Source organism: Triturus cristatus, chromosome 9, assembly GCF_964204655.1.
Source record: "Triturus cristatus chromosome 9, aTriCri1.1, whole genome shotgun sequence".
Classification (NCBI taxonomy): Eukaryota; Metazoa; Chordata; class Amphibia; order Caudata; family Salamandridae; genus Triturus; species Triturus cristatus.
The window spans coordinates 800608319-800635116 of record NC_140592.1 but is presented as its reverse complement, the minus strand read 5'-3'; the positions used below and the strand labels follow the sequence as shown (position 1 = coordinate 800635116).

The following is a 26798-nucleotide window of genomic DNA, read 5'->3' as shown; positions in this document are numbered from 1 at the left end:
CCCCTCTGCAGGACCCATCCTCCTCAGCTTCAGAGCTCTCTCCATCAGATAACCTCTGCTCTGGACAGGCCACTTATCATCTAATCAAAGCAGCCTGGCTAAGCCTGTTAAGGCTGACCAATCAGCAGAGACCACTAGAAGGCTTTTGTTTGGCTTACAGAAGAGAAAGTTCTATAACTTCTCTTCTGTACTAGTTATGATAAATTCAACAGTGGCAAGTAGCTGACTTCATCTATACCAATATTTTAAGTCTTTGAATGATATTTACTCCTTTCCTAGCAATAAATATATCTAAATAAAATATTGCAATGTTAGCCTACGGAGTCGAGTTTGCACACAATTTACTTTTAAAGACTCTCTGCAAAGCCTTTAAAATGACAGAAGGCACTCGATTTGTACACATGCAAGTGCAGGAAATCTGCTGGACCTCTAAACTTCCAAGCCCTACTACATACTAGTGACTTATAGGTAGTTTGAACCCCCCACCCCACAGCCCTATTATATACTAGGGACTTATAGGGTCTATTAATATCAATTATGAGAATTTACTTTTAAAGACAGGCTGCAAGGCAGGACTGCCTTTAAAAGGACAGCAAGCACACAGCAGCGCTCACATGCAAATGCAAGAAATCTGTTGGGCCTCTAAACCTCCATGCCCCATTATACACTATGGACTTATAAGTAGATTGCACCCCCTGGCACTATTATCTACTAGGGACTTCTAAGTTTGGCATTGCCAATTTTAAGTGTACCCTATCACATGTACCTTTCTACTCATAGCCCTGGGCCTGGTTAGCAGAGCCGAGGGTTCAGTCAGAGTCAGTTACCACCAGTATCATTCAGCAAACAAATGGGGGTGAACGGGGCAAAAGGATAACTTTCCGACAATAACCAAATCACAGACATTGATGAATTTAACTATAAAGTCATTGCACAGTTTTCCAACAACATATGAACCTCACCAGAGTCTATTGCCTGTGAAACAAACTTTTTGGGCTAGACACTTGCAGTGTAGTCAGGGCCAGACTGGCCTCTCTGGCATTTCCCTGATAGGTTGCAGGCTGAGTGGCTACTTTCAGAGATGAATGGGAGACCATGACCCAGCAAAGCCCATGTGGATGGACATCAAATAAGGGTCACAGCTGAGAGCCCTTGCTCTGTTTTTGCAAACCCTGGCATCGGAGGTAGCAGAATCAGTACCAGGAACCCAGTGGAAGCATGTCCTTGTGGCTGTTGGTTGGGGCTCCTTTGTCTTTGTTTCCCCCTCTATTTTTTGTTACACTAATAGTGAATAATGCTTAATTATTCACTATTGGTGTAATATTAAAAAGGAGTAAAATTAGCTGGACTTAGGCCCTCTGTGGAAGCTTAGATAAGTAAAAAAAGCTTTTAAATGTATATTGTGTGCCTGCTTGTGAGTGAGTGTGTGGTTATGTGAGAGAGAGAATGTGTGTAAGTGTGAATGTGTGATTGGGATTGAAGGTCAAAGGGCCTGTGATGTCACTTATGCTACCCTTGGCGTTTTGGTGAATTGACTTTCATGCCCATGTGGCCCCATTCTACTGATGTCCCCTTGGAGCATTGGCTGTGTTTGGGTTTGAGTCGACCCGGAGTAGGCTTAGTGTAAAGGACTCAGTAAATAATCTTCTAGTGCCAAGAAATCCTGTATTGTAGGTCGACCTCTTTAAAGACACAACATACATACAAGCACCGAACAAAAGGGCATATTCACAAGAGAGTGGTGAAGCGTGTTGTTAAGCCAAGAAGGCTAACAACACGCTCCGTCACTTTAGAAACGCAGGGCTGCACCATATTTACTAGAATATGGTGCAGCCCTGCGTTTCCTCCCTGCGCTGGTGCTAAATTTAGCTGCCTAGCACCAATGCAGGCACCCTTGCACCATAGTGCAAGGGTGCCTGTGTTGATGGGAATATTGTTTATGTGCAGGAAGGTCCCCCTTCCTGCATATAAACAATCTTGAAATGCCGCTTTGTAACTTCTATATGTGCTGCTTAATTGAGCACACATAGAAGTTGCAAAGCGGCATTTTTAAAAAAAATGATTGTTTATGTGAAATGAAGGGGCACCTTCCTGCATATAAACAATCATTGGCGTTTTGCTGTTTCTATGTGTGCTGCAGAACGCACCACACATGGAAACAGCAAAAACTAGGAGAAATAAAGCATTTCTCCATATTTCGCCTGTTTAAGACCGGGTTTTCCCTGGTCTTGATTTTGGTGCTGCCTCCTATTTATGCTGCTCTTGTAAATACGGGGCAGCGTCAAAATCAATGGGTGTTACGGCGGAAAGCCCACCACAAGACCCATTGCCTACACCTTTCACGCTAAGTATAGCGTGAAAGGGTGCCTTAATTACAAGGCAGTGTTAAGCCACGTTAAGTGGCTCAACACTGCCTTGTAAATAAGGCGGAGCCCCTATCGTCCACAACGTCACTTTGTGGTGGTGGTAGGGGCTTGTAAATATACCCCAAAGTGCCAGCTGAGCTCACTTTAGGATGCAGATTTTATTTAATTGAACCAGATGTGCTGATGATTGTTGGTACTTGCTGTTCTTTCGAGGTTCAGTGCCTGTTGAAACAGCAGCTGTTTGCGATTTGTTGCTACCTGAAAGAATATCAGCAATGATCCCTTTGCATCTTCTGCCTTACTGAATAAATACAATGGTTCCATCCTAATGCTTCTCACAATTATGTCACCCTCCCCTCAGCCCCAAGCCCTGCCAGGAGATAATGTGTTTTGTTTGAGTGAATGCAGGTATGAAACAATGCCCTCAGTATGAAGAGGGAGGCTGGCTTTGGGATCAGCGCTTTTGATGTTTCCTGTCGCCCTTGCAAGTATCTGCCTCTCCTTAGCTTTGATTGACAAATCCCTTCCTATATATTTCAGCAATTAAAGGGCTCGAGAGAGGCTTCTCAGGAGAGCCCCCGGCCGAACCTATGAAGTGCTTCTGTGCAGAAGGATTCCTGACAATCTCTCAAACTTTACCTATTAGCAGGTTTTAAAGCCAGGCTTCCAGCTCTGCAGCTCCCAAACAAGGTAAGTGTTGGACTGGGTCTGGGTCCGGGTTCCTGCTGCCTGGAATTTTCAAACTATAAATCACTAAAAGTATTTCAGCAGAACGCGTTTTAGAAATATAATTTTTCTTATTTGGAACAATATTTTATACACCTAAGAAATGTAGGCTATGTACAAATACATAACAATATAATGTACAATGAATAATATATCGAACATTAGCCAAAATGTATAGTATTGAAAAGCAACTTCTTTTTGTCCACTCTTTCTATCTTTCGCTCTCTCTCTGTATATGTGTTTGCATGAATGTGCATGTCCATGTGTGTGAGTAAGTACGGTGGGGGTGAGTGTGTCAATGTGTGTGTGTGGGTTTGCCTGCATGTGTGAGTGTGTGTGTACAGAATATACACACACACACACACACACACACACACACACACACACACGCACACGCACACGCACACACACACACACACACACACACACACACACACACACACACATATATATATATATAAAAACTAGAGAAAGTGATAAAAGACATATAGCTATCCGGTAAACCTCGAATTTTCATTTTCTGCCTAGTCCAACATTATATTTTCGAGACATGCATTGAAATACGCTTAGTGCCAAAGCAAATTCATCACAATTGTATGATATATAATAACTGTAATGCATGATTAATCATAAATATGTGATAATACATTCTATAGCTATTTACTTCATTGTTTTGTAATTCTGGCTTCTGGCAGACAGCTACTTCGTAGGACTAATAGGTATGTTGTAAGCAGTGGCGTCATTAACCAATCCCCTCTCCAAGCGATGGATGAGGGAGAAGTCCATATTTGGACGTAGGACCCTGCCATGGATAGCAGGTGCCTGTTTTTTGTGTTTGAGGAGTCTAAAGTTCATACCTATTACACAGAATGTATTCATGTTAAGCCATGAAGTTTAGACAGCACAAGTCGGAAATATGAGTGGGGTTTGCTGCTCACTGTTTCTGGCATCTTCTGTCTGAAGCACATACATTAGCTCGGAGAAATAAGGTCACCACTGTATGTGAAATAATGTATACTTTGTTTTTTGCTTTTTGGCCTTCCAGACCTGAGTCAAGAAGGTGTGCTTGGAATCGTGTTGCGAGGTGGCCATCGGTTTGGTCCAAGCAACAATGAAGCCTCAGCGTGTGGTTCTTGGCTCGCTCAAGCTGCTGATCGTGACTACCTGTCTTACTGCCCTCAAGACCTCCAACGTCAACCTGCGCACTTTCATTGGCTGCGCTGTGCGTGAGTTCACGTTCATGGCCAAGAAACCAGGCTGCAAAGGGCTGCGTATTACTACTGATGCCTGCTGGGGTCGCTGTGAGACCTGGGAGGTGAGTTCCACGTTGTGCTATGTTATGCGCTTTTATCAGTCTCGTTATGTCATGATATGTTGCAAGGATCTGTATGCAATAACTGCCTATACAGACGGAGGCCCCTATTAGATCCTCTCGACTTGCGTCGCTTGTTTTTGGTTTTTCTATTATCATCTTTTATGTGTACTATTATCTGTTGAATTCTCGCCTCATATGTTATTGGGTGCCTGTTTCACTGTATTCTGTCACGATCAAGTGAAGTGACCTGACACCTTCGGGTCTAGCTAGCGTTATATAAAACTTTTATAAATAAATAAATAAATAAATAAATATAAGATGTTGAGTTGGGTTTGCTTTGCTTTTTTAACACAAACCTAAGGCAAAGTCTACCGGTTGGATTTACAATCCAAAGCAAATCGAGATTTGCAATGGATTGAAATGCAAAGTCACACGCTGCCTTGCTTAATTTTGCATCACGGGCCGTTCCATGAATGGTGCATGGGTGTTCCCATTCAACCACCCAAGGGTTTTGAGATAAATCCCTATCAACAAAGAATTTTAGGCAAGGATTTGCAGCAAAATCCTGGGGCTTCCTGAGGCAGGTATAACTAGGAGAAATGTTTTCATGTCTCCTCATTTGTCTCTCTATGTACGTGTTCTACAGCACACATGCAAAGAAGGACATGCCTTAAAGTATAGTTTTTGTACACAAAGGGACACACTCCTGGACAAAAACTATACTAACCACAACACAGTCCCCATTGCACTGTAGTGCCAGGGTGTCTGCATTGGCGCGTGGCAGCCATAAGTGCGTCAGTGAACAGAGAGGCACATCTTCGTAGATATGGCGCTGTTCTATTCTCTCCCATTCACGCAATACAGTGCAATGCAAAATAGCGCATCAACTTTACTTGCTGCGCTGCTTGAATTCTTTGCAATTTTGGCCCGGACTTTGCACGTAGCAGGAAGGCTAAAAAAAAAAAAAACATAGGGATCATGAATGCATAAAGTATAGCGTAGGATAAAGTTTGGTTATATAAGCAAAATAAAATGAGACCAAAAAAAAAACTACCCTATAAATGCAGTGATAAAGAAATATTTCCAATTCAAGACATAGAACCTTTGTCTGACAAAATATCTTTTCTTCCTTTGGTACGCAAGACTAGTGACCCACTTTTCTTATTGCAAGATGTTATCTGCCACTAGAGCGCTCTTGTAATAAAAAAATAATATCTCTCATTTCATAAGGATATATCAGTATCCCTGTATTACATCATTGTTAATGCCGAAGAAACAACATTATAGTCACCGAAATATTTGAATTTTTGACCTACCATTTGCACTCACTGATGAGTGCAAAAATGAGAAATTCACCGACTCGAAATTACACTTTGCACAGGTAGGCATGTGGAAATGCCGCTGCAAAATGCCTGGTCACCAGTGTAAAATACCATGCATGTAGTACAGAAATTATCTACGCAAAATTTAAAGTCAGACTATTCGCTATTTTGATGCACTTACATTCTGCATTGGAAACAAGAGAGCCGGGATAAAAGGTTTCCAAAGTGACGCCTTTCTTTCTGATATCCATGTACAAAATATCAAAGTGAGAGGGATGTTTAAGATTCTCGAACACCATGCACATCTACTCGTGTTTCACAGTTAATGAAAAGCACATTGGTTTTGTCCATTTTAACAGGCTTTGTTCTGCCTGCCCTTTTGGGCTCATAAAAACACACCTGCCGGCTACCAATTCCTAATTGCAACAGATGGTTCAAATGAGATTTTCTGATTTTTTATTCCTTAAATTTCATTATGAACATGACAGATACAAATGTGCCTTATTGAGAGTTACAAAATAAGTGTCTGACCCTCGTCTTGATTTTCAATTTTTCTGAGTAAATATTATCACTTTCTTACAATACTTGGAACTCTAAATTGCCATCAACATTCTGTCCATCCACGTATTACCCTTTCGACATAGATTTGTCCCTTCATACAATGACAGAACAGCAAACGTCCTGCATTTTCGTCAATATTAAATTTTAGTCTGATGTGTAAAATTAAAAACTTCCAAAACAGTTAATTAATACCTTAATTGTTGCTTGTTTCGTTTACGCTCTCTCTTTCATGACGCAGTTTGGTCTATATGTCTACTTATCATGGTCCCCAGGGACAGATCTCCAAAAGTTCTAGACAATGCACCAACATTTCCCCAGATCTTACTAAACATTGGTTCTTACTCATTAAATGTATAGATTATGCCGTCTGTGCATTACTCTATTCATGACTTAGGGCCAGATGTACTAAATATTCATGTAGCACAGTAATCAAATTCACTTCTATGTATTTTATCTAGAACTTGTTAATACTATAGCTATGCCATGACAAACCAAATATGTATGAGCTAAGAAATCGTCATACAATAATTGTATATGAAATAGTAGCTCTGCCCTTTTTTATTATGTATTTGCATAGCATCATTGGTCTATTGTTAGTGTAAATGTACTTTTATGGCCATAATGTGGCCGAATAAAGTTTTGATCGATTGATTGAATAAAATTCTCTGCTGTGCGAGGGGAAATTACAGCCCAGAGTCATAGCCACTAATACTGGCCTGCTGCAGCTGTCATCCCCTGCAGTGAAGCAGAAACATGTTGTCTTGCATGATGCACAGCCAAGCACCATGTAGCAGAGGTGAGTATGTGCGGTCTAGCATAAAATTTGTAGTGGAAGCTTGCCGTTCCTATTCAAATTCCCATGCCTTGATAAATTTAGAAGGATCCAGCACATGCAGTGCACAATACATGCAGAGTATGTTTTCTTTAGAAATAAATTTTTTTTTTTCCTTGTTACCATCTGCTTCATATTTGAAACAAAGCCCAGTCTGGTTACCTTTTTATAGATTGGGCTTGTGTCAAAACCTATGAGTATTTGAGCTGCTTTTCCCAAGTAAAGTCCCTTGATGAAAAGTGACACAAAGTAGCGGTAAGAGGTTTTTGAGCTGAGAAAAAGGCAGCTTTTCACTGCCAAATACCGGTGCAAAGACTTTGCATATGTTTACATTGTATTCTGTTGCTTTTCGACAGTGCAGACCTTTAGTAAATCCGAGCCTTAGTTTTTTTACCCAACTGTCTGAGTAGACATTTATTTTCCCACAATAGATGAACCTGCTTACCAATACTTTTGGTGTCTGAAAGACCAAGTACAATGATTGTCTAAGCTTGTCTGTGTATATCCATTCCAGAGTGAGATCAGGCCTCTCTAATATCGAGTCGAATAGTATTTTAGTATTCAGGCGGTCCTACACGATGCGTACGAGGTCACACCACTGCCATTTACAGCTCCAACATTTCACATCTTTGCAACCTACCGCCAGACTTCTTTTCAAAGACCAGGGTCTTGTTTGTAAAATTGTGAGATGGATAAATATCCTACATGCCTCCAATATGCATTTCTTGCAACTTTTTTAGGACGCCTAAGGTAAGGTAGTATCCAATCGGATTCGTAAATCCATTGCTATCAGAGCAGAAGAGAGCTTGCCATGCAAAGTGATCTGTGATCTAACACATTCAATTAATACATCTAAAGTCCTTTTCCCTTTTTTTATGAAATCTGACAAATGTCCCATGCACACCTGATGTATGCGACTTCCACAGGTGTTAATTCGCCACAGCTTTGTATACACTTTACATTTAAAGTTAGTGTGCAATTGGCAGTAACGTTTTCTTATTTCATTTAGCCGAGCTGATCCATTTATGTAAATTTTTCTCATATTTCATTAGCAGTGTGATTACTTGTCCTGATATCTGTATGGTATGTGTCTAGGGTAGTCTTTGCATACTATATTTCTACTATGCTGAAATCACCAAAGACAAGAATTGCACTTTTCGAAGGTAGGAGATAGTAAATAATTTCATCATGGATAATGAGTCCATTGTTTTCGAGTTAGCCCTACATTAGGATTTTGAAGACGAGGAAAAAGAGTGCACTTTTGATGCAAACTGAGTTATGATTCCATAATTTAGGAGGAGGTCCTGAGAAGGACCTGGATAGTATAATTCTTTTTCCGACAAGTGTGTTGTTGAATAGATGTTTGTTTCTGCTTCTTAGCGTCCTGGATTCTCTTGATACTTTGAGATTTTGTTTATCTACTTTGGGATGTTGGGGCAGAAGGCTTTGTATGTTAATTAGACTGTTTTCAGTGAATATCTAGCTTTAAAGTTACCCAGTTTAAGCTGTTTAGGCTAGATAGTTAATTTTATGAGGTGATCTCTTGATTTATCTTTAAATTATTTGAATTGGTGAATTTATCTCAGAGTTTGTTGATTATGTCAAAGAAAAAGAACGAAAAATTGCTGCATTTAGGTTCACTGGGACCCTCGACTGTTGAATGTAATATTTTATGTGAGATAATATTAAAACAACCTATTTGGACGTGTTCTTGGCCCCATTGGTTTGTGACTTAAGGCAGGAGGCTTAGGCTGTAATTGCAGTAATTCTGCATATTTTCCTTTGCCTTTTAAATTGATTAGGGAATTTAGTCGCATGGAATTTTCTCTCAGTCCTTTTACCACTTCTCCATTTCTGTCTATTCTAACTGAGATTGGGAGAGACCCATTTAGAGGATTGCTTTTTGTTGTGTTTTTCCTCATGAGAAAACAATATTGATTGTAATTTCCTTTGGAGTTCTATGAGTTAGGAGGAGAAAATCTGGGAACACAGCACTTCTTTTCTATGTCTCTGAAATGTTTCGTCCATGTCTATTTTTGTTTGCGGTGGACGCTGAGAACAGGAAAATGACATGATGATAAAGGGGATTATTGTGTGCTCCGATCAGTAAATTTCAAATGGGCTTTAAACTGGTACCAGGCAGCAAACATGAGGTCATGTACACCATCTTTGATGGATTACAGAGAATTTGTTATGGATTTCAGGTTTTTTTTTTTTAGGAAAGCATGAGATATGAGACAATGAGGTCTGTGGGTGTATTCCATTTTATGCTGTAGTGACTGAGAAAAACATGTTTGTGGGAGTGGAAAGGCAGACGGTCAGAAGTTCCTTGTGCTATTTATTGAGAAGATGTTATTCCCTGGAGAGTGGTAGATTTTGGTAAATCTGTTTGTGGCCATCAAGTAAAATTAGATAGACAAGTCAGTGTTCAATGTATGTAGAAGGATGTATAGGACAGATTACAATTCGAAATGCTTTCTATACTTTCTAGTGAGAATATTCCCGTGGATGGTTCCATTTCAACCCACCTTCTTCTTTACATCAACAAAGCTATTATAGTTAACAAAATAGTGTAGCTAGGAGGAAGCCTTATTTGCCACTCTCGTGTCAGCATATCAGAAGCTTTAGGTGAATTGGAAGTTTATTTCAAAGATCAATCCTGTGAAGAGAATCCAGTGCTCAGAGACTACAAATGACACAGAAAATGTAAGATTCCAAATTATGGGACCTTACATATGGAATTAAAGTGAGACCATGGCAGGTGTCTATAGTTAACTAGGTCCTAAATGTAGAATTCCTTAGGCCTCTGCATTTCAAAAACATTGTAGCTAAACTAGAGGAAAGTCACATAGGCCTAGACAGACACTTTGTGCAGCCCAAAAGAGAGGTCACCACTGCATGGATAGATTTGGCCTTTTGAAAAAAATGAAATCAAGCAAAGCCTTTCAATTCTGTTCCAGACATCTGTTCTGATTAATTTATGAATTGAGAGGTTCAGTGAGAGATCTGCATCAATTTTAATCCCCATTATTTGTTCTGTGGCTAGTCTGACACTAAGTAAATCCATTGGCACTATCAGCACAAAAAGCAAGATTTCTGTTTGTGAGCCATTACCCTTAATTCTGTTGCAGGCCCTTGAGTCAGCGAAATCTGCGTAAGTTTACAAGTAATAGAGAGTTCCTCCTTCCCTATTGTGCTTGGCTGCCTTATGGATATCTGTGGAGACCTAAACAAGGTGCTTTGTGTGTGTGTGATACTGGCCTTTTTAAAGTTAATTCATGCTTCAAAGGGAATCCAATCTAGACCTCTCAGAATTGGTATGTGATTTCATCTCTTCACACCCTTGGCAAGGTGAGCAGACACATGGCAAATGGTTTTGCGAGGTGCCAGTGTGGATTTTGGGAGACCCCAGAATAGAGTGTTACCCCATTGGGTTGTATGATAGAGGTATGCATGGCTTAACCACACTTGCCTCTACCACGTAGCCTAAACCATAAATGTGTCTTAACCACGCATTCCCTTATCACGCATGCCTTTACCACGTAATTTTGTTGGAAAGGCATGAATGGTAAAGGGGTATGCATGGCTAGGCTACAAACTCCCCACCTGCCCTCCCCCTACCCTGAGGTCCAAATACCCTGACCCCCTCCCAACCCTCACGCTGTCCCTAACCCTTAATAAACACTACCTGACCTCCTCCCATCCTCCAGCGCTGTCCTTAAAACTACCCCAACCCCTTCCACTGCCCTGAGGCCTAAAACCCAAACCCCTATTTTTAAAAACTATCTACCCCCCTGAGCCTTAATACCTACCCCGCCCTCCCTTAAGCCCTAAAAACGACCCGACTACACATTGCACTACCCCTGTCCGAGGCCTACAACCCTGCCCCTTAACAAACACAACCCTGACCCCCTTCCACCCGCACTGTCCCTAAAACTACCCCAACCCCTTCCACTGCCCTTAGGCCTAATACCCTAACGCCTAATTAGAAGAAATACTCCGACCCTCCCCCAGCCCTGAAAACTAGCCCAACCCTCCCCCAGCCCTATAGACTACACCAGCCACCCCAGCCCTGAAAACTACCCCGACCCCCAGCCCTGAAAACTAGCCCTAAACCGCCAGCCCTGAAAATGATCCCCAAACCCCCAGCCCCGAAAACTATCCCGACCCCCAGCCCAAAAAACTACCCCAACCCCCAGTCCAAAACCTAACCCCGACTCCCCCAGCCCAGAAAACTACCCAGACACCCCCAAGCCCAGAAAACGACCCCAATCTCCTCTCTGCCCAGAAAACTACCCAGACCCCCTCAGCCCAGAAAACAACCCCTGAATCCCACCAGCCCAGAAAACTACCCAGCCCGACTTACCTCACCGCGGCTCTCTTCCTGGCAAGGTCTTCCTGCTTCTGTCCCTGCAGCAGCTAGACCTCGTACTGCATATGCGTGGTTAAGGCAAGCGTGGTTATGCTTGCGATGTCGGAACAAGCGTGGCTGTAGGCACAGTGCTCTGACTGTTTCCCTCCCATCGAGGAGAGAGAAGGCTAGCATCTGCATTCCTGCTCTGAAGTCTGTCTCAGGGATGTATAGATTTAGTTTCTCTATTAAACATAGTTGGAAAGAGGTCGTTTCCACATTTTTCTCAGCCTAAGTTACCACAGTTAGATTTTGTTTGATAAAGAAACCCACCGATTTAGCAGATGGCAACAGTTTGTGAGGTAATTTGAACGACCCAGTGTTTGGACTGACCATGAAGTTTCCATTGAGTAGGGGAAAAGGAATTCAGTTTTTGCTGGAGTTACTTTCCGAGAGAAGGAACTCTCCAAGTTCGGTTTTTGGGGAGTGATTTAGAAGCTCTAATGTGAGATGGATTTGCCGCTTTAAGATAGTGTTGTGTATTATCTGCATATTGGAGTATGCGGGTCACATTTTCCTGAAGCAAGAGACCCCATATAGAGTTGGAATAGTGAGGATGAAAAGATGGAGCCACTACATTTCACCATTAGGGTAGAAAATCTTAAAGAACCGAGTTGAGCAAACTGTGATCTGTCAGAGAGTAAAGACGCAAACCATTGTATCACATAGCCACTGATTCCCATTCTGGGGGATAAAATGCAGAGCAGCGTGTCATGATTAAATACTGCCAACAACTGCTTACAGATTTAATAGTACCAGTAGTCATTCATGACCATTGTCAGTTGTACTGAGATTATCATCTATAATTTGGAGGGTTGCTGTGTGCTCCATTTAGTTTGGAATTTCAATAGATAATAGCTTCAGACGTCATTGTTGGAGATGTGTGACAGTAGTTGCTTAGAGACAGCTTTTACATAATTTTTTTTAAAAAAAGATATCTTGGAGGTCGGCCTCAAGTTATGAAGGTTCACTGTGTCTAGGCTGGTTCTCCCGTTTCTAGGTAGGAATTTACTGTTTGATGAATTAGTGGAGCAATGTCATGAGCACATCATTTTTGAAAGTTTGCAGGGATAGGATCATCTCTATCGGATGAGGGGTTGATTGAAGTTATGTCTTAGGTATTACGATTTGGAATACTGACTGTTCCTGAATGTTTCTTTCTAGGTTTTCCAGCTGGATTTTCGCATCTCAGTCTGATTTTATTTCTGTGTAGTTTTAAGAGCTTATTGATGAAAATGCTGCCACTATTGATAGCAATAGAGGTTGAGCAGTGGATGTTTGGTTTATGGGTTGGATGGAAATATTGTTTAATTATTTAAGTACTGGGTATGTTTAAGGTTTCCTTAATCTGTTTGTAAAGTAGTTCTTTTTGTGACAATAATGTTTTATTTGATTTTTTTGTTGGGTTTTCAGTGCCTGTAGATTTTGATGACGTTTCTGCTTACACCAGATTTTTTTTCTAGTTTCTGCTTCTCCTTCAATATAATTTGTTTCTCTTTTAACAATTTTAGAGAGTTGGGGGGGGGGGGATGGGGGCTAGTGTGTCATTTGTGTTTAAGGATGAGGAATTGTAGTACTTTGTGAGAACTTCTATAGATAGCAGTGTTTTTTTATCACTTGCCAAACATTTTAAATTCCCGCACATTTATGGAATGCAGATGTTGTTGAGATCTTTTCTCTAATTTGTATGAAGATAAAGGTGTAATGGGAGTGCATGGTGGTCTGTTCAGTCAAGCATTACAGTTTTTTCTATGCTTATGAGGTCTGGGGGTTAAGAAATGTGGTTGTGGGTGTTTTCTTTTCTATGTGTTTCGAGCTTAATTATTTGGGAGAGCCCATGTAAATTTGTGATCTCTTTTAGTTTAGGAACACATGTTTTTATATTCCAGGAGATGTTAAAATATACCATGAAGGTGTTGGTTAAATAATAAAGTTTCATTGAGGTATTGAGGAAATTGAAATGCTTGAGGAACATCGGGTTATGTGTTATGGAACAACAGATAGTGTGTAGCGTACAGCGTTTTTTTCAGTGCCAGGCTGTCTGTAACTGATATCATTTTGGTGTGCATTTCCAGCTGGACTCATCTAAGAGTGCAATGGCCCCTCCTGTTTTGTGGGTTCTTTCTCTCATTCCATTCAACACAAAGTAACTTTGATGTTGATCCTGTGCCACTAAAGTTGCTGCCTCCGGGCATGTACTACCATCTGGAGGGATGGATGGCTTAGATTTTGGTGCAATATTGTGCAGTACACTTCCTCATGCACATCTGAAAGGCATGGAATTGGCTTTGGAGCATCCTCAACCAACGAAGAGAAAAATACAGATATGTTCAAAATCTAAAATCGAGAACTTAGGTCCTCATTAAGTGTGTCCCGCTAATTGGTGTGACATTTATCGCACCTGTTAATATTAGACTTTGCGGAGTCAAAATGTATCAGTTGTGATATATACCACACAATTAGGAGGTTTTCCTGGGAACAACCTGCGGATTATGGTTTTACCACGCTAGAATTGTGGTTTTCTGGTAAATATTGGGCGTTTTGCCCCGTCTATAAATATTTATCACAACATTCACAAATGTAATGTAGCCAGAGTTGCCACTCATGTTGTAATTAACTGAGCTATTCATAAAGATGGCCTAAGTGTCCCACACCGAAAAGAGGGTTCAAAATTCAGCTTGTGTGGGGTAGACCTACAATATAGTTCCTCACTTAGATCACATTTGCTGCTCCACCTAACAGACCTTCAAACTATCAGGCTTGTCATTTATCCCTTTGTTCCAAATTGTCTAAATAAACAAGTAATCCGATTAAACTAGGATGGGAAAAGAGCAGCAAGGAAAAATATGCAAAAACGTGTTGGAAATCTGATAGAATGGCAATGCTCCATTGCTATCCAGCTAAGATGGCTACAGGCATACATACATGCATAGTACTAAAAGGCCACATCATTTCAATTACCAGCTGAAGTTGTGATTGTGAATGAATTTATAAACCACATGGCTACTCAAGAGTGACCCGGCGCTATATGGTCTGTGAAAAGAAGCAGATACAGATGGTGATTACTGAGAAGAAAGCCAGGTCATGACTTCAACCTTTATTTGACGCAGGTCAAAGGGGAGCTTGTTCAACCATAGAGGGTCCAGGAAGGAAAAAGAGTGACCTCCCGCAGTGGCCAGACGAACCTTAGGAACCTTGTACATATGATTACCAGATCAGCGTAAACCCCTAGGAGGGCTATAAAAGGCAATCCTAGCCGAAGGATAGTCCGATCCAGAATGATGGAGGGCCCTATGCATTAAGAGTGCAGAGAGGAAAGCCAGTGCAAATTCCACAAATTACAGGAAATATGTTCCCGTCCCGGCAAACCCAGAGCCAATGCTGCATTCTGAAGAGGAGATATTTTAGCAAACCCGCATATAATGTTTCAGCGTAGTCCAATCTGGACATCCTTAAGGCCAATATCACAGTAATGTTCACTGAAAATGACAACGAAGATTACTGTGATATTGGCCCTGGTGATGTCCAGATTGGACTACACCAACACATCATATGCAGTTCAAGCTGGTTATCTTGTTGTAAACCTCTCATATGTTCTCCCAACCATATGGATTGCCTTAAAGGATAAAGAGCACTAATATCAGTGTTTGGTAGAAAAAATCCTCTTCCAATTTTATGGAGTAATGAACTATATGGACTCTGCAATATCTCTCTGGGGATCATGTACATTTCTTTTTCTTTCAGTAGGTCTTTCTTCTGTTCGAATTCAGTGAGTTATTGCCATAGGTCTTACTCTTCATTTCATGTTTCAGGTGATCTTGAGCTTATCTTTTATTTAGTGTATATTGTCAAAAGAGTTTCCTTAACTTGTGGGGTTCACACTATTTTTAGTTTTTACAGTGTGAATTTACTAGAAAGTTATCTCCCTGCGTATAACTACTGTCTCAGACACTTTTGTCCCATATAGTAGCCCGTAACCTGTCTTCTTCATATCACGTTTGCTTACAGTACCCCCGAGACACACTTTTTAACTGGGCCCTTTGGTTTCATGATTACTGATTAGCGCTTTCACTTAGACTGTTAGGTTGCATTTGCCCCTTTTTTAATGGGTGGAGACAGTTCTCCATTCTTAGTACTACTTATGCCACTATCTATGTCTATTGATGCAGGAGATGTCCTTGGAAATACTTTCTATGGGGATGGGAAGGGCTACTTTTACCTCACAAGCATCCAACTCATTTCAGTCTTGGGAGTAGCAGCCCATGTAAGATTTCCACCTATAACGACATTATGGCTGCCTGAGTGATTTGTCACTGTAAATTCAGCCACTGGGAGACAGATTCAGGAGCAGGCAAGAGTATGTAAGATGGAGTATGATTGCACAACCCAATTATGAGTTAGGTGATGAAAACAGTCAGTCTCATTTTACCCCTGATAAATGTTGGCAGGCCTAATTTACCAGGTAAGAAAAAAGGGGGCATGTAGACTTTGGTGCAATTAGTACCAATAGATTGTTGGGTTCTGTTTTCACAGAGAATCACATATTTGGGTTATTTATCACTTAAAAAGATTAGTGCAACAATTACACAGGACTTGTAATCAGGGTCTCAGTAGGATTCCATATTTACTGCTCCTAGAAGAAATGTGTAATTACTGTGAGGCAATGTTACTGGGGACAAGGCTTGGCTTAAGTTCTAAGGTTACAGTTAGGGTTGAGGTGTTGGAAGTTCTCTAAATTTGAGACTAATTAGGGTGCTTTTGCAGAAAATATAATATGGCAACCTTGCTGGAATAAGGATATGCATCCATATATTCTCGGAGTAGATGGTAAATGTGAGCAGTGAAACTGGAGCAGGAAAGGGGTGGAGGGAGGAGAGAATGTGGCCTAGCAGGGGTGAGCTTTACATGCTTTTCTATGAACATTACGTGTTATCCTCCTACCTTATGAGAGGGGTAGACGCAGGCCAGGGACTGTGGACGGGTTGCACTTCTAGCCAATCCACATAGGAATTATACCAGCTGGATTTTCTGAATGGTAAAAACGGGTCTCGTGGTTCTGCACCTGTAATATCCAAGTGGAGGAACGCCGGGCCACTTATATTTGAGCAGACATGTATCCTACGTAGAGAAACTGCTCCACTCAAGTGCTTGCTGGTGCAGGGCACTTGCTGCCATTAGTGATACATCTTCACTGATATGAAGGTACTTTATCATTTTTTTATAATTTTGTGCTCAAAACTGCTATCTGATGCTGGAAGACTGGAATAAACTCAAGGATATATTTGATCCTTCATTGTCCCTGCTACCTCAGTGGTAGACCTATTGCTTTAATCTGTAAGAACTGGTTGACCTGTAGGATAGCTCAGCGGTATAAAGCCCGAGATCGTGAGATCTGTGTAACTTTTCATTCTCCCACCATAGTGTTCAGGTAGTTTCTCACTTCATTTTTTTTTTTTTTTTTAATATCTTTATTGGTATTTTCTGATTTTATCATGACTGACATCGCGACTTTTTACAAAATATCCAAATGTTAAAAACATAATCATGGAACACATATAAAGAATAGCATTACATTTTTCAACAATATGATAGTATAGCTAGTGTGCTATTCTCAATTACAAATCCTCATACCATATGTGAGTATGTGTTTTGAGGTCCCTGTGTGCCATTGCTCACATGTGTTGCCACATCAGCATGTTTCCATTTCTTGGTTATCAATCGTTTCGCAGTGATTAAACCTAAGTCTCAGAATCTCGAGACAACCTTATTTTTTTAGATCTGGCATAAAGCCCTAGTAGGCAAATTTCCCATGACAATGGCAGGGGTGTGTCTGTACATAAAGCAAGGGTCGTGGCCACCTCTTGCCAATAATGTTGAAGGTATGCACAAGCCCATAGAATATGAAGCAAGTATGCATCTAGCTGCTGGCAGCGCGGGGAAGCAGAATTGGTGATATGGAAATACCTATTCACCTTATCAGGTGAGAGGTATGCCCTCTGTATGATAAATGTGTGTATAAGTTTGAACCTAGAGTTCCTCGGTATGTACCTAGAGCCCGCTAAGATAGCGTGCCATTCCCTATCAGTCCAGGGCTGACCTCTATCTACCTCCCATCTGGCTCGGAGTCGCTGCATCGGCTTCAATGTATGTACAAGAAGTGCCTCCACCAGCCAATGCACCACATGTGATCCCGCCCCCATTACATGCAGGTATTGTAATAGTAGATGTGTCGGTGGCTCAGCTGTAATGTCCCCCCAGGTGGCTGATAAAGCCTGTAGAAGGGTGGTATGTAGAAGGAATTGGCCTGCCGGCAATTGAGCATCTTCGGTCAGTGTCTCGAACGTCAGTAAGACGCCGTCTTTATATAAATCGCCCAAGGTATCCAGCCCCGCAGCATAACATGTTGCCAGGGCTGTGTCCGATGTACCCAGTCTACCCCTTGGAGTCCCCATCAGTGGCAAGATCGGGGCATACGGAAGGGTCGCGCGTATAAGATATAAACTCCTCTTTTAGCAATTGTGTGCCAGACCCAAGTGTAATTTCGGTGGTCGCCTGAAGTTTAGCAACGGGGTGAAACAGATGGCAAATTTGAGAGTGGGTCCAGGGCCGGTGCATAGCCACTGTGTCTTCCAGACACCTGCCGTCCAGCCATTTCATCACCCATTGGAGCTGGGCAGCTAAATAATACAATTCCATATTGGGGACGGCTAGCCCACCCTGACTAGTAGGAGCATACATTTTCCACAAAGCAACTCGTGGCCTCCCCTTATTCCATATTAAGTCCCGGAATACCCGTTCCAACTCCCGGAAAGTCCTAGGTGGGATATAAAGTGGGAGATTTGAGAAATAATACAGCAGTTTAGGAAGTATGATCATTTTCAGCAGGGTAATGCGGTTCATAATATTCAGTGGAAGTGTTTTCCAGATTTGCATTTGAGCTCGTATTGCCGAGATTGCTCTCTTCAGGTTGCCCTCTAATAAGTCGTCAGGCATCCGATATATGAAGATACTGAGATATCTGAAGGTGGTGGGTTACAATGTAAGGGGCAAGCCATTGAGAACTACAGCTTCCTCTGTTGTGTCGGTACAGAATGGATAGATCCCTGATTTAGCCCAAATGACCCAGAGTCCCGACTGCTCCTCAAAGGTTCTAAGTATGTCCGCAATGAACGTCGGGATCGCAGTGACATCCCCGAGGTATAACAGCAAATCATCCGCATATAGGGAAACAGCGTGTAGCCCATCTCCCAGCCATATTCACCACGCCTCCCCATCGCTCCTGAGCAACATTGCCAAGGGCTCCATAGCTAGGGAAACAACAATGGGGACAAGTGGCAGCCCTGATGCGTCCCTCGCCGCACTCTAATGGGCTCCGAAATTAACCTACCGGTGCAAACCCGAACAGTGGGGCGTTGGTACAATAGGCGAACCATATTTAAATAGTGCTGTCCCAATTCATATTTGCCCAAAACTGTTGCTAGATAAGGCCACTCCAAAGAATCAAAGGCCTTTTCCAGGTCCAGAACTAAGCAACCCGATTGGAGCCAGCAGTGTGTTGCATATTGCTGTATCCTAAAGAACCAACGGATATTAAAAGATGTGCACCGGGCGGGAGCAAAATCATTCTGGTCAGGGTGTACCAGCATTCTCACCAAGGGTGAAAGACGCCTAGCCAGTAGCAATGCAAAAAATGTATAGTCTGTGTTGAGGAGCGCCAGCGGACGATAGGAGCCGAGAAGATCGTGGTTCTTATCAGGTTTAAGGAGAGATACCAGCAGGGCCTCGTTCTGTGTGGTGGCAAGAGTAGAGTCATCAAGCGTGGTTTCGTACACTTTTAGTAACTGTGGCACTAAGATGTGAGTGTATGCCTTATAAAATTCAGTCGGTAGACCATCTGGCCTCGGCGACTTCCCGTTTCTTACTTCATTTTATGATGAAAACTTTCTTGGTAGAAGAGATTGGAAAAATGATTTGAATTGCAATATAGAAGTGATGGGAGATGCTATATACATTTTGAAAAATGATAGGGGTTTGCCTGCAATTACATACACAGAGAATCTCTACTGCCCATAAAGCCTATGGACCGCCGGACCTATGGTGGAGGAGCGGTGGCAGTCGGGGACCAACACACAGTGATCCGACCGCCATATTATGAGTATGGCGGTCAGAGCATGAGTGGGCCAGCACACCACACCATGTCATTTTACGTGCCCCCCAGAGGCCTTTCTTGATACATCTGCTTGCTGCTGTCTGCCCAAGTATCCATTCCCGTCGACAGAGTCTGTCGTTAACATCAACCCGCCCAATGATCTGGCCCCCTCTTCCTTATCATCGAGTGAGACTGGCTTTCTTATTAATGCCAGATCACTGGTAAAGAATAACATAGCCTTTCATGAATTTGTGGCCGTGAGAAAGCCGTCGTGGGTTTTCATCACGGAAACCTGGGCCACTGACTCCGCTGGGCCCGACCTGGTGGATGCTATCCCTGAGGGCTATGCGCTAGTCGGGTTGGACCGGGTAGGTCGTAGGGGAGGAGGGCTGGGGATTCTATATAAGAGTTCCCACACTTGCCGGATCTCTACTTTATCTGCCCCCGCAGACCCCTTCCAGGCCCTACACTTCATGATAACCTCTCCTTCCGCTGCTCCTTTTTCTGGTATATTGCTTTACAGACCACCAGGCCCGAGAGCGGACTTTGGGAATATCCTGCTTAATCTCCTAGAACCCTATTTTGGCTGTGCCCAGCTTACGGTTCTGGGAGACATAAATTTCCACCTCGATAATGTAGACTCCAGAGAGATGTCCTCGCTGGTGGAATCTCTGTCTGCATTTGGTCTTCAGCAAGTGGTTACCAATCCTACCCATCGGGCAGGTCACATTCTTGATGGGGTGTTCTCCAACGATGAGAGGCTGAAGACAGGGATTCCTATACCGTTGGTCTGGTCAGATCACCTAGCGGTCCCCTTGAGGCTTCAGACCTCTCCTGCATACACTAAACTGTGAGGTCCTGGTAGGAGGGAACCGAAGCGTAACTATAGGAATATCACAAATGATACGTTGGTTCCTTTTATTCCTAATGTATCCGCTGCCACAGTAAAGGATGTTAGCTTGGTGGCGTGTGAGCTTACTGACTCGATAGCTATGGCGGTGGATCGGTTGGCTCCGGTTTCTCTCCGCTACTCTGCAAGAAAGACACCCTCAGCCCCGTGGTTTTCAGAGTCTTTGAGAGTGCTAAGGCAGGGTTGTAGGAGGCAGGAAAGATTGTGGAGGGCAAGTGGAGGCTACCAAGAGAGGGAAAAACATAAACTCCTCCTTAAGGGATACAAGGCTCAGGTGATCAAAGAAAAACAGGACTATTTCTCCAAGCTGACCTCTGCTCTCACCTCCCCCAGAGATCTTTTTAAAATTGCAGACTCCCTTTGCACCCTGCAAATTCCTGATCCCATTCCTAGCTCCCAGGCTCTCTGTGATAATATAGCACAATACTTTCATTCCAAAATAGCCGATATTTACTCGGCCCTTGCCTTGCAGAGAGCAGTGCTGAGCCCGCCCCCGTCGGTTGTTTCTGCCGGGGGAGAGGGTAGCAGAGTTCTGTCTGCGCACCTGTTCCATTTCCCTCCGCTCTCTCTGCAATAGCTTGATGTGCTGTTGAGTAAGACCAGGTCAGGATACCCCTTGGATCCTTGCCCTCTTAAAATCTTCAAGGAATGTCGGCAAACGCTTCTGCCTCCGTTTCTGACCATTATGAATAAAGCAATACAGGAGGGTATTTTCCTGCTTTGTGGAAAAGTGCTGTTTTCAAGCCCCTTCTTAAAAAGCCTACTTTAGATCCGGAAATTCTCAAAAATTTTCGGCATATCTCCTTGCTTCCCGCTCCGGCGAAGATGCTTGAAACGCATCTTAATGAACATCTTACGGCTTTCTTAGACAGCTCGGGCTGTCTTGATCAGTCCCAACATGGCTTCCAGAGACACCATAGCACGGAATCAGCCCTTACGGTAGTGCTCAACAACATCCGCACGAAGGTTGATTCAGGCCACACCACCCTTCTGATCCTGTTGGATTTGACAGCCGCCTTCGACACCTTATCCCCCTCGGTTTTGATATCTCGCCTTAGGGAGATTGGGGTGGAAGGTCTGGCTCTGAACCTCTTGGCTTCATTTCTAAATCAGAGGGTACAGAGGGTCAAATTGGGTGAGTTTCTATCTACACCCCTACCTGTGCAATGTGGGGTCCCGCAGGGGTCGGCTTTAAGCCCTACCCTTTTTAACATCTATTTGACCCCACTTGCCAGGTTAATAAGATCATTTGGGTTGGAAGTGGTGTCATGCAGATGACACCCAGATCATGGTGTCCCTTTCCCACTCGGTCAGCTCCCCTGCTCTTAGGTTCAGGAACTGCATGGAGGCAGTTTCTCAGTGGATGATTCATAATTCACTAAAACTTAACGGGGAAAAAACCGAGGTCCTCATCTTTGGCAGGAATAGGGACATCTGATCTTCGGAGTGGTGGCCCCCCTCCTTGGGAGTCTGTCCCACACCCAAGGTCCTGGCCCGTAATCTAGGGGTGATGATTGATCCTGTGCTCTCTATGTCTCAACAGGTTAATAGGACTGTTTCCACCTGCTGGGGTATTATCAGAACCCTTAAGAAGATCAGACACTATTTGGCGCCGCAGGCCCCCAAGCAGATCGTGGTTGCACTGGTCGCTTCACGGCTGGACTACTGCAACGCCCTCTACTCTGGCATTAATAAGAGCCTTGTGCGGCGTTTACAAATAGTCCAAAATGCGGCAGCCAAATTTGTGCTGGACGCTCCCAGGATTGCGTCTGCCACCGCTGCTAGAAAGAGACTTCATTGGTTACCTATCCAAGATAGGATTGCTTTTAAGATCCTCTGCATGCCCTTTGGGGCCCTGACTGGCAGCGGGGCGGAAGGAGTGAAGGATTTGCTGGCTCCCTATGTCCCGAGCAGGAACCTGCGTTCCCAGGGAAGGAATTTACTCTCAGTTCCCCGCTTTCAAAAAGATAAATGGGGAGGGAGAGCCTTTTCGTCACTAGCTCCCAAACTGTGGAACTCTTTCCCTACTGAAATCAAATTCCAGCAGAATCTCCCTATGTTCCGAAAGGCATTAAAGACGTGGCTCTTTGCCAAGGCTTATCCGCAGGAGTAGTTTTGGTCTGTTTGATCCTTTTGCTAGATGCCTTGATGCCTTCGGACTTGGTTGTGTAATATACATTTTTATTCATTCATTCATTCAGCTGCGGGAGCGGGGTGGTGGTGTGCCATCGCCCCCCCGCACTACCAAACTCATAGTCAGGCCCTATTCTTTAATGTAATAAAACATGTATTTTTGAGAATTTTCGTGGGAAGTGAATCCCTCTAACATGGATGGTTCTGGATAGCTTTGCATACCGTGGAAGTATTGGAACATGTCATGAGTGCCTTCACAATTGCTTGCAAATGCTATTTGTTTGGAAATAATACTGTAAAATGTACCAATTGGCCCTTTTATTTACAGGGGAAACCCTTCAAACCCTTGAGGGAGGGAAGAGTTGCTTGCTACTCTGGGTGCTAGTATATACCCCACCAGTCTGAAAGCTCTTGAGCTGCAATCTGAACCTCACTTGTAAGCAATGGGCACAAATATTGTTATTAAATGTTTATAACAAAGCGAAAAATATTCTTATCAATCTTTGCTTAAATAACATCCAAAACCTTTGTTTTGCACACATTTCCTTAAATGCCTAGCTTAATTTTATTATTCTCAACAGAAACCTATCTTGGAGATGCCTTACGTCGATGCACATCACAGAGTATGCACCTACAACGAAACTAAACTGGTTACCGTGAAAATGCCGAACTGCAGTCCAGAAGTGGATCCCTTCTATACATACCCTGTAGCCATCAGGTGTGATTGCGGAGTGTGTTCAACTGCCACCACTGAGTGCGAGACATTCTAAGTGCTTCTCCAGCTGCATACCTGCTCGTAGTGCAATACTTATAGCAATAACAATATATTCTTCATGAATGAACTTGCTCTCCAGCAATTCAATATTTAAATTATGTCTTTATACTGCATAAGGCAGTGGTTCTTAACCTTTTGACTTCTGTGGACCCCCACTTAATCATTACTGAAACTCCGGGAGCACCACTGAATCATTATTGGAAGTCGGGGAAAATATACAAATGATGAAATATTTTTATTTAATTCATATGTAAATAGAGAAATATGTAAATTTAATTTTAGTTAGAAAGATTGGAGCATTTTTAAATTCAATTGAGGTCACTCATCATCCATACAATATTTTGTTTGATGCAGTTGCACTACTCTCACGAATCAATAGAAGAATACAAACTTCATTTTTAGCCTCCACTTTCAAATTCCTTCACACTTACATTTTAAAATGTTCAATTGTACATTTTACTTCTTTATTTATATACACTTTATTAATCACTTTATTTAATGTTCAAAAAGCAGTGGCGAACCCTTTGAGTAGGCTTTGCAGACCCCCAGGGGTCCCTGGACCACAGGTTAAGACGCACTGGTATAGGTTATTATTTATATTCAAATGTGGAATTAATTGCTTTTGCTCTAGAAAGTGAAAGGTATTTTGATATTAAAGAATTAAAATACAACCATAAATAGTACTGCAATTCTGCAATTATAAATGTATTTAAATTCTATTTTGCCTCTATGTCTTAAAGGTTCACATTGTTACAAGCAGATGCCAAAGGAAATTCTCAAGAACGATGGATTTTTGTAAATATTTTTACTTGCATTGTCAAAATTTATAACCACTCTTTTTGTTTTTTAAATGTGTGAAAATTCTTTATGTAATTTATACAATATGATCTGTGGTAATTTCTAATGAAAAGTGCAAAGTTTAATCAATTAATTACATTCTGTGAAATAAAAAGCCAATATTGCATCTTTTCTTATCCAAGTCAAGCGTCACATTTTTGGAATAGCTACTTTCATTGACACTCCCACACACCATTCAACATCAATCTAATATTGAATATTTATATCCAAAGAAAATTAAATAGTCAAAGCCTGATTCACAAAGGAAGGTAAACCTACACGTTTGTGTAAGTTTACTACTTTCTGGTGTTCAGAAACTGCAGGCAGAGTTTTACATATCCAAACTCCCTATACTTATGTGTGCGTAGTTTACGCACCAGAAACTCAGCAAATGGGGCAGAGAACTCGGCACACATTAGTATAGTGAGTGCAGAGGCATACAACTCCGCACGTAGTCTTTGAATACCACAAGTAGTAAACTTACAAAAATGTGCAAGTTTACCTTTGTGGATCAGGCCCTAAGGGGCTTATTTATGAGCCCTTGCGCACTTTTGTTCGTCGGTGCGTCACTTTTTGTGACGCACCAGCGTGTAAAAAAAGAGACTTGTTGCACCATATTTACAAAGTGACGCATCTAGGTAGATGCGTCACTTTGTAAACCCCTGCACCACATTATACCTGCGCCAGGTATAATGTATGCAAGGGGGGGTTCTGATGCAAGAAAGGGTCATAGAAGTGACGCTGTGAAATCTATAAGATTTCACTGCGCCACTTCTAGGACGCAAATGCGTCAATATCTTACGCTTGCCTCATGGCAGGCGTAAGACTGACGCATTTCACATGAGACTTGCCCATGTGTAATGACCCATTGCTGGAGTTGCATCACTTTTGTGACACACTCCTGCAATGCGCCATTTTTACGCCTACAGATACGTCAGAAATACTGGCAAAACTCTAACTCCTTGCGACATGATGCGGCATACAGTAAATATGACTTATCATTGGTGTCGCAAGGAGGGCACAATGAAAAGTGACGCATCAGTGTTTTCTCGCAGCGATGCGTCACTTTTCATAAATGAGGTCCTAAATGTTTAAGCTACAGTTCTTAGACTGTTTGCCTAAACAACTGCACCTCGTAAGAATTACATTATTTTCTCCCAGAAATATGTCTTCACGTGCTGTCCACTAAGTTATTTTGTGTTTTGGGGAACTGTGCTTTAACCATTGCTATACAGTCTATTGCTATAAGATTTTGTCACAATGCTGTGTTTCCTCAGCACCACTGCTGCTCCCTTATCATATCATGGCACACCAATAATACTGCAAATTGCTTCAATTGCTAGTCTGCTTGACCCGAGTTATACAAATTTCATCTTTTCCTCCTTTCTTCTGAAATAATGAAATCTAAACCCAGCATGGCCTGGCATTGCATTTGAACTCTGGACACACCGTGTGCAGTAAAAACTTGCTGTGATTATTCAACGTAAACAATTTCACTCTAAAATTAGTAATTACTACTTTCTGGAAATGTGAAAACAGGGTTTCTGCAATTAACTCACTGTTCTGCATAACTTCTATTTCTGAGATTTTTTGTAAAATGCCATTCTACATCCTTTCTCTAAGCCACTCATCCATCAACGCTCATGGTAAGAAGGGTAAAACTCCTCTAGCTCAATGCTGCTACCCTCCTGCAGTCTCGGCTGTTCACCTGGGCATTGGTTTCCTCATGGTTTGCCTCTCTCATCCAGCAGCACTTTTACAGAGGTTAGAAGTCAGAGTTCCTGAAACACATTTACAATCTCAGGAACCTGCGACCTACCTTAGGATAATACTGAAAATGGCACACGGGCCACCTGAATGAAGGCTTACATCTCCAGGTACTTGCATCAAACTGTTGCTCCTGGTCTTTGACCCTAACTCTTCTTCCTCCTGTTCTCAAATGCCCAACACTCTCCTACATCCCAGCACCTGCTACAAAATTCCAATATTGACATTGTGCACATTTAGCTCTGTATGTCACTGGAGCATTCTGCACTAAAGGACACAGACATGCACCTGTCAAACTGATGAGCAGCGAAAACCCCAGGGAAATGCATCACCTAAAGAGTAAACAAAACTATTGTCAATGTGCATGCATACATAGCCTAAATAACAAGAAACCACTAAGTGATGCATCAACATTACCACCTCGTGAAGGTGCAGACTTCATCAAGAGGCCCTCAACCTACAGTTTGTACTGCAGATTGGCCAATAAATGATCATACGATGTACCTATCGTACTCGATTCACACTTTCAACCATATGACACCAATCCTGAGGGATCTCCATTGTCGGTCAGTACAAGGAGGGAACAGGACCAAGATCTGCCATGGACCAATACATCTTTGTAAGCTGATGTGCCTGATTATTCAAAGGACAGACTCACCTGTCATGAATCCACATGGCTGCTGTAGTTTAAAGA

General features: G+C 42.4%; 1 protein-coding gene across 1 annotated transcript; it reads left to right on the top strand.

Moving 5' to 3' along the window:
• Nucleotides 1-2944: 2944 nt before the first annotated feature.
• GPHB5 (glycoprotein hormone subunit beta 5) lies at nt 2945-24349 on the top strand. Its single transcript, XM_085628010.1, has 3 exons — nt 2945-3056; nt 4138-4407; nt 23307-24349. Exons 2-3 carry the CDS (start codon nt 4204-4206, stop codon nt 23493-23495), a joined length of 393 nt encoding a protein of 130 aa, XP_085484136.1. The 5' UTR covers nt 2945-3056; nt 4138-4203; the 3' UTR covers nt 23496-24349.
• Nucleotides 24350-26798: the final 2449 nt, after the last annotated feature.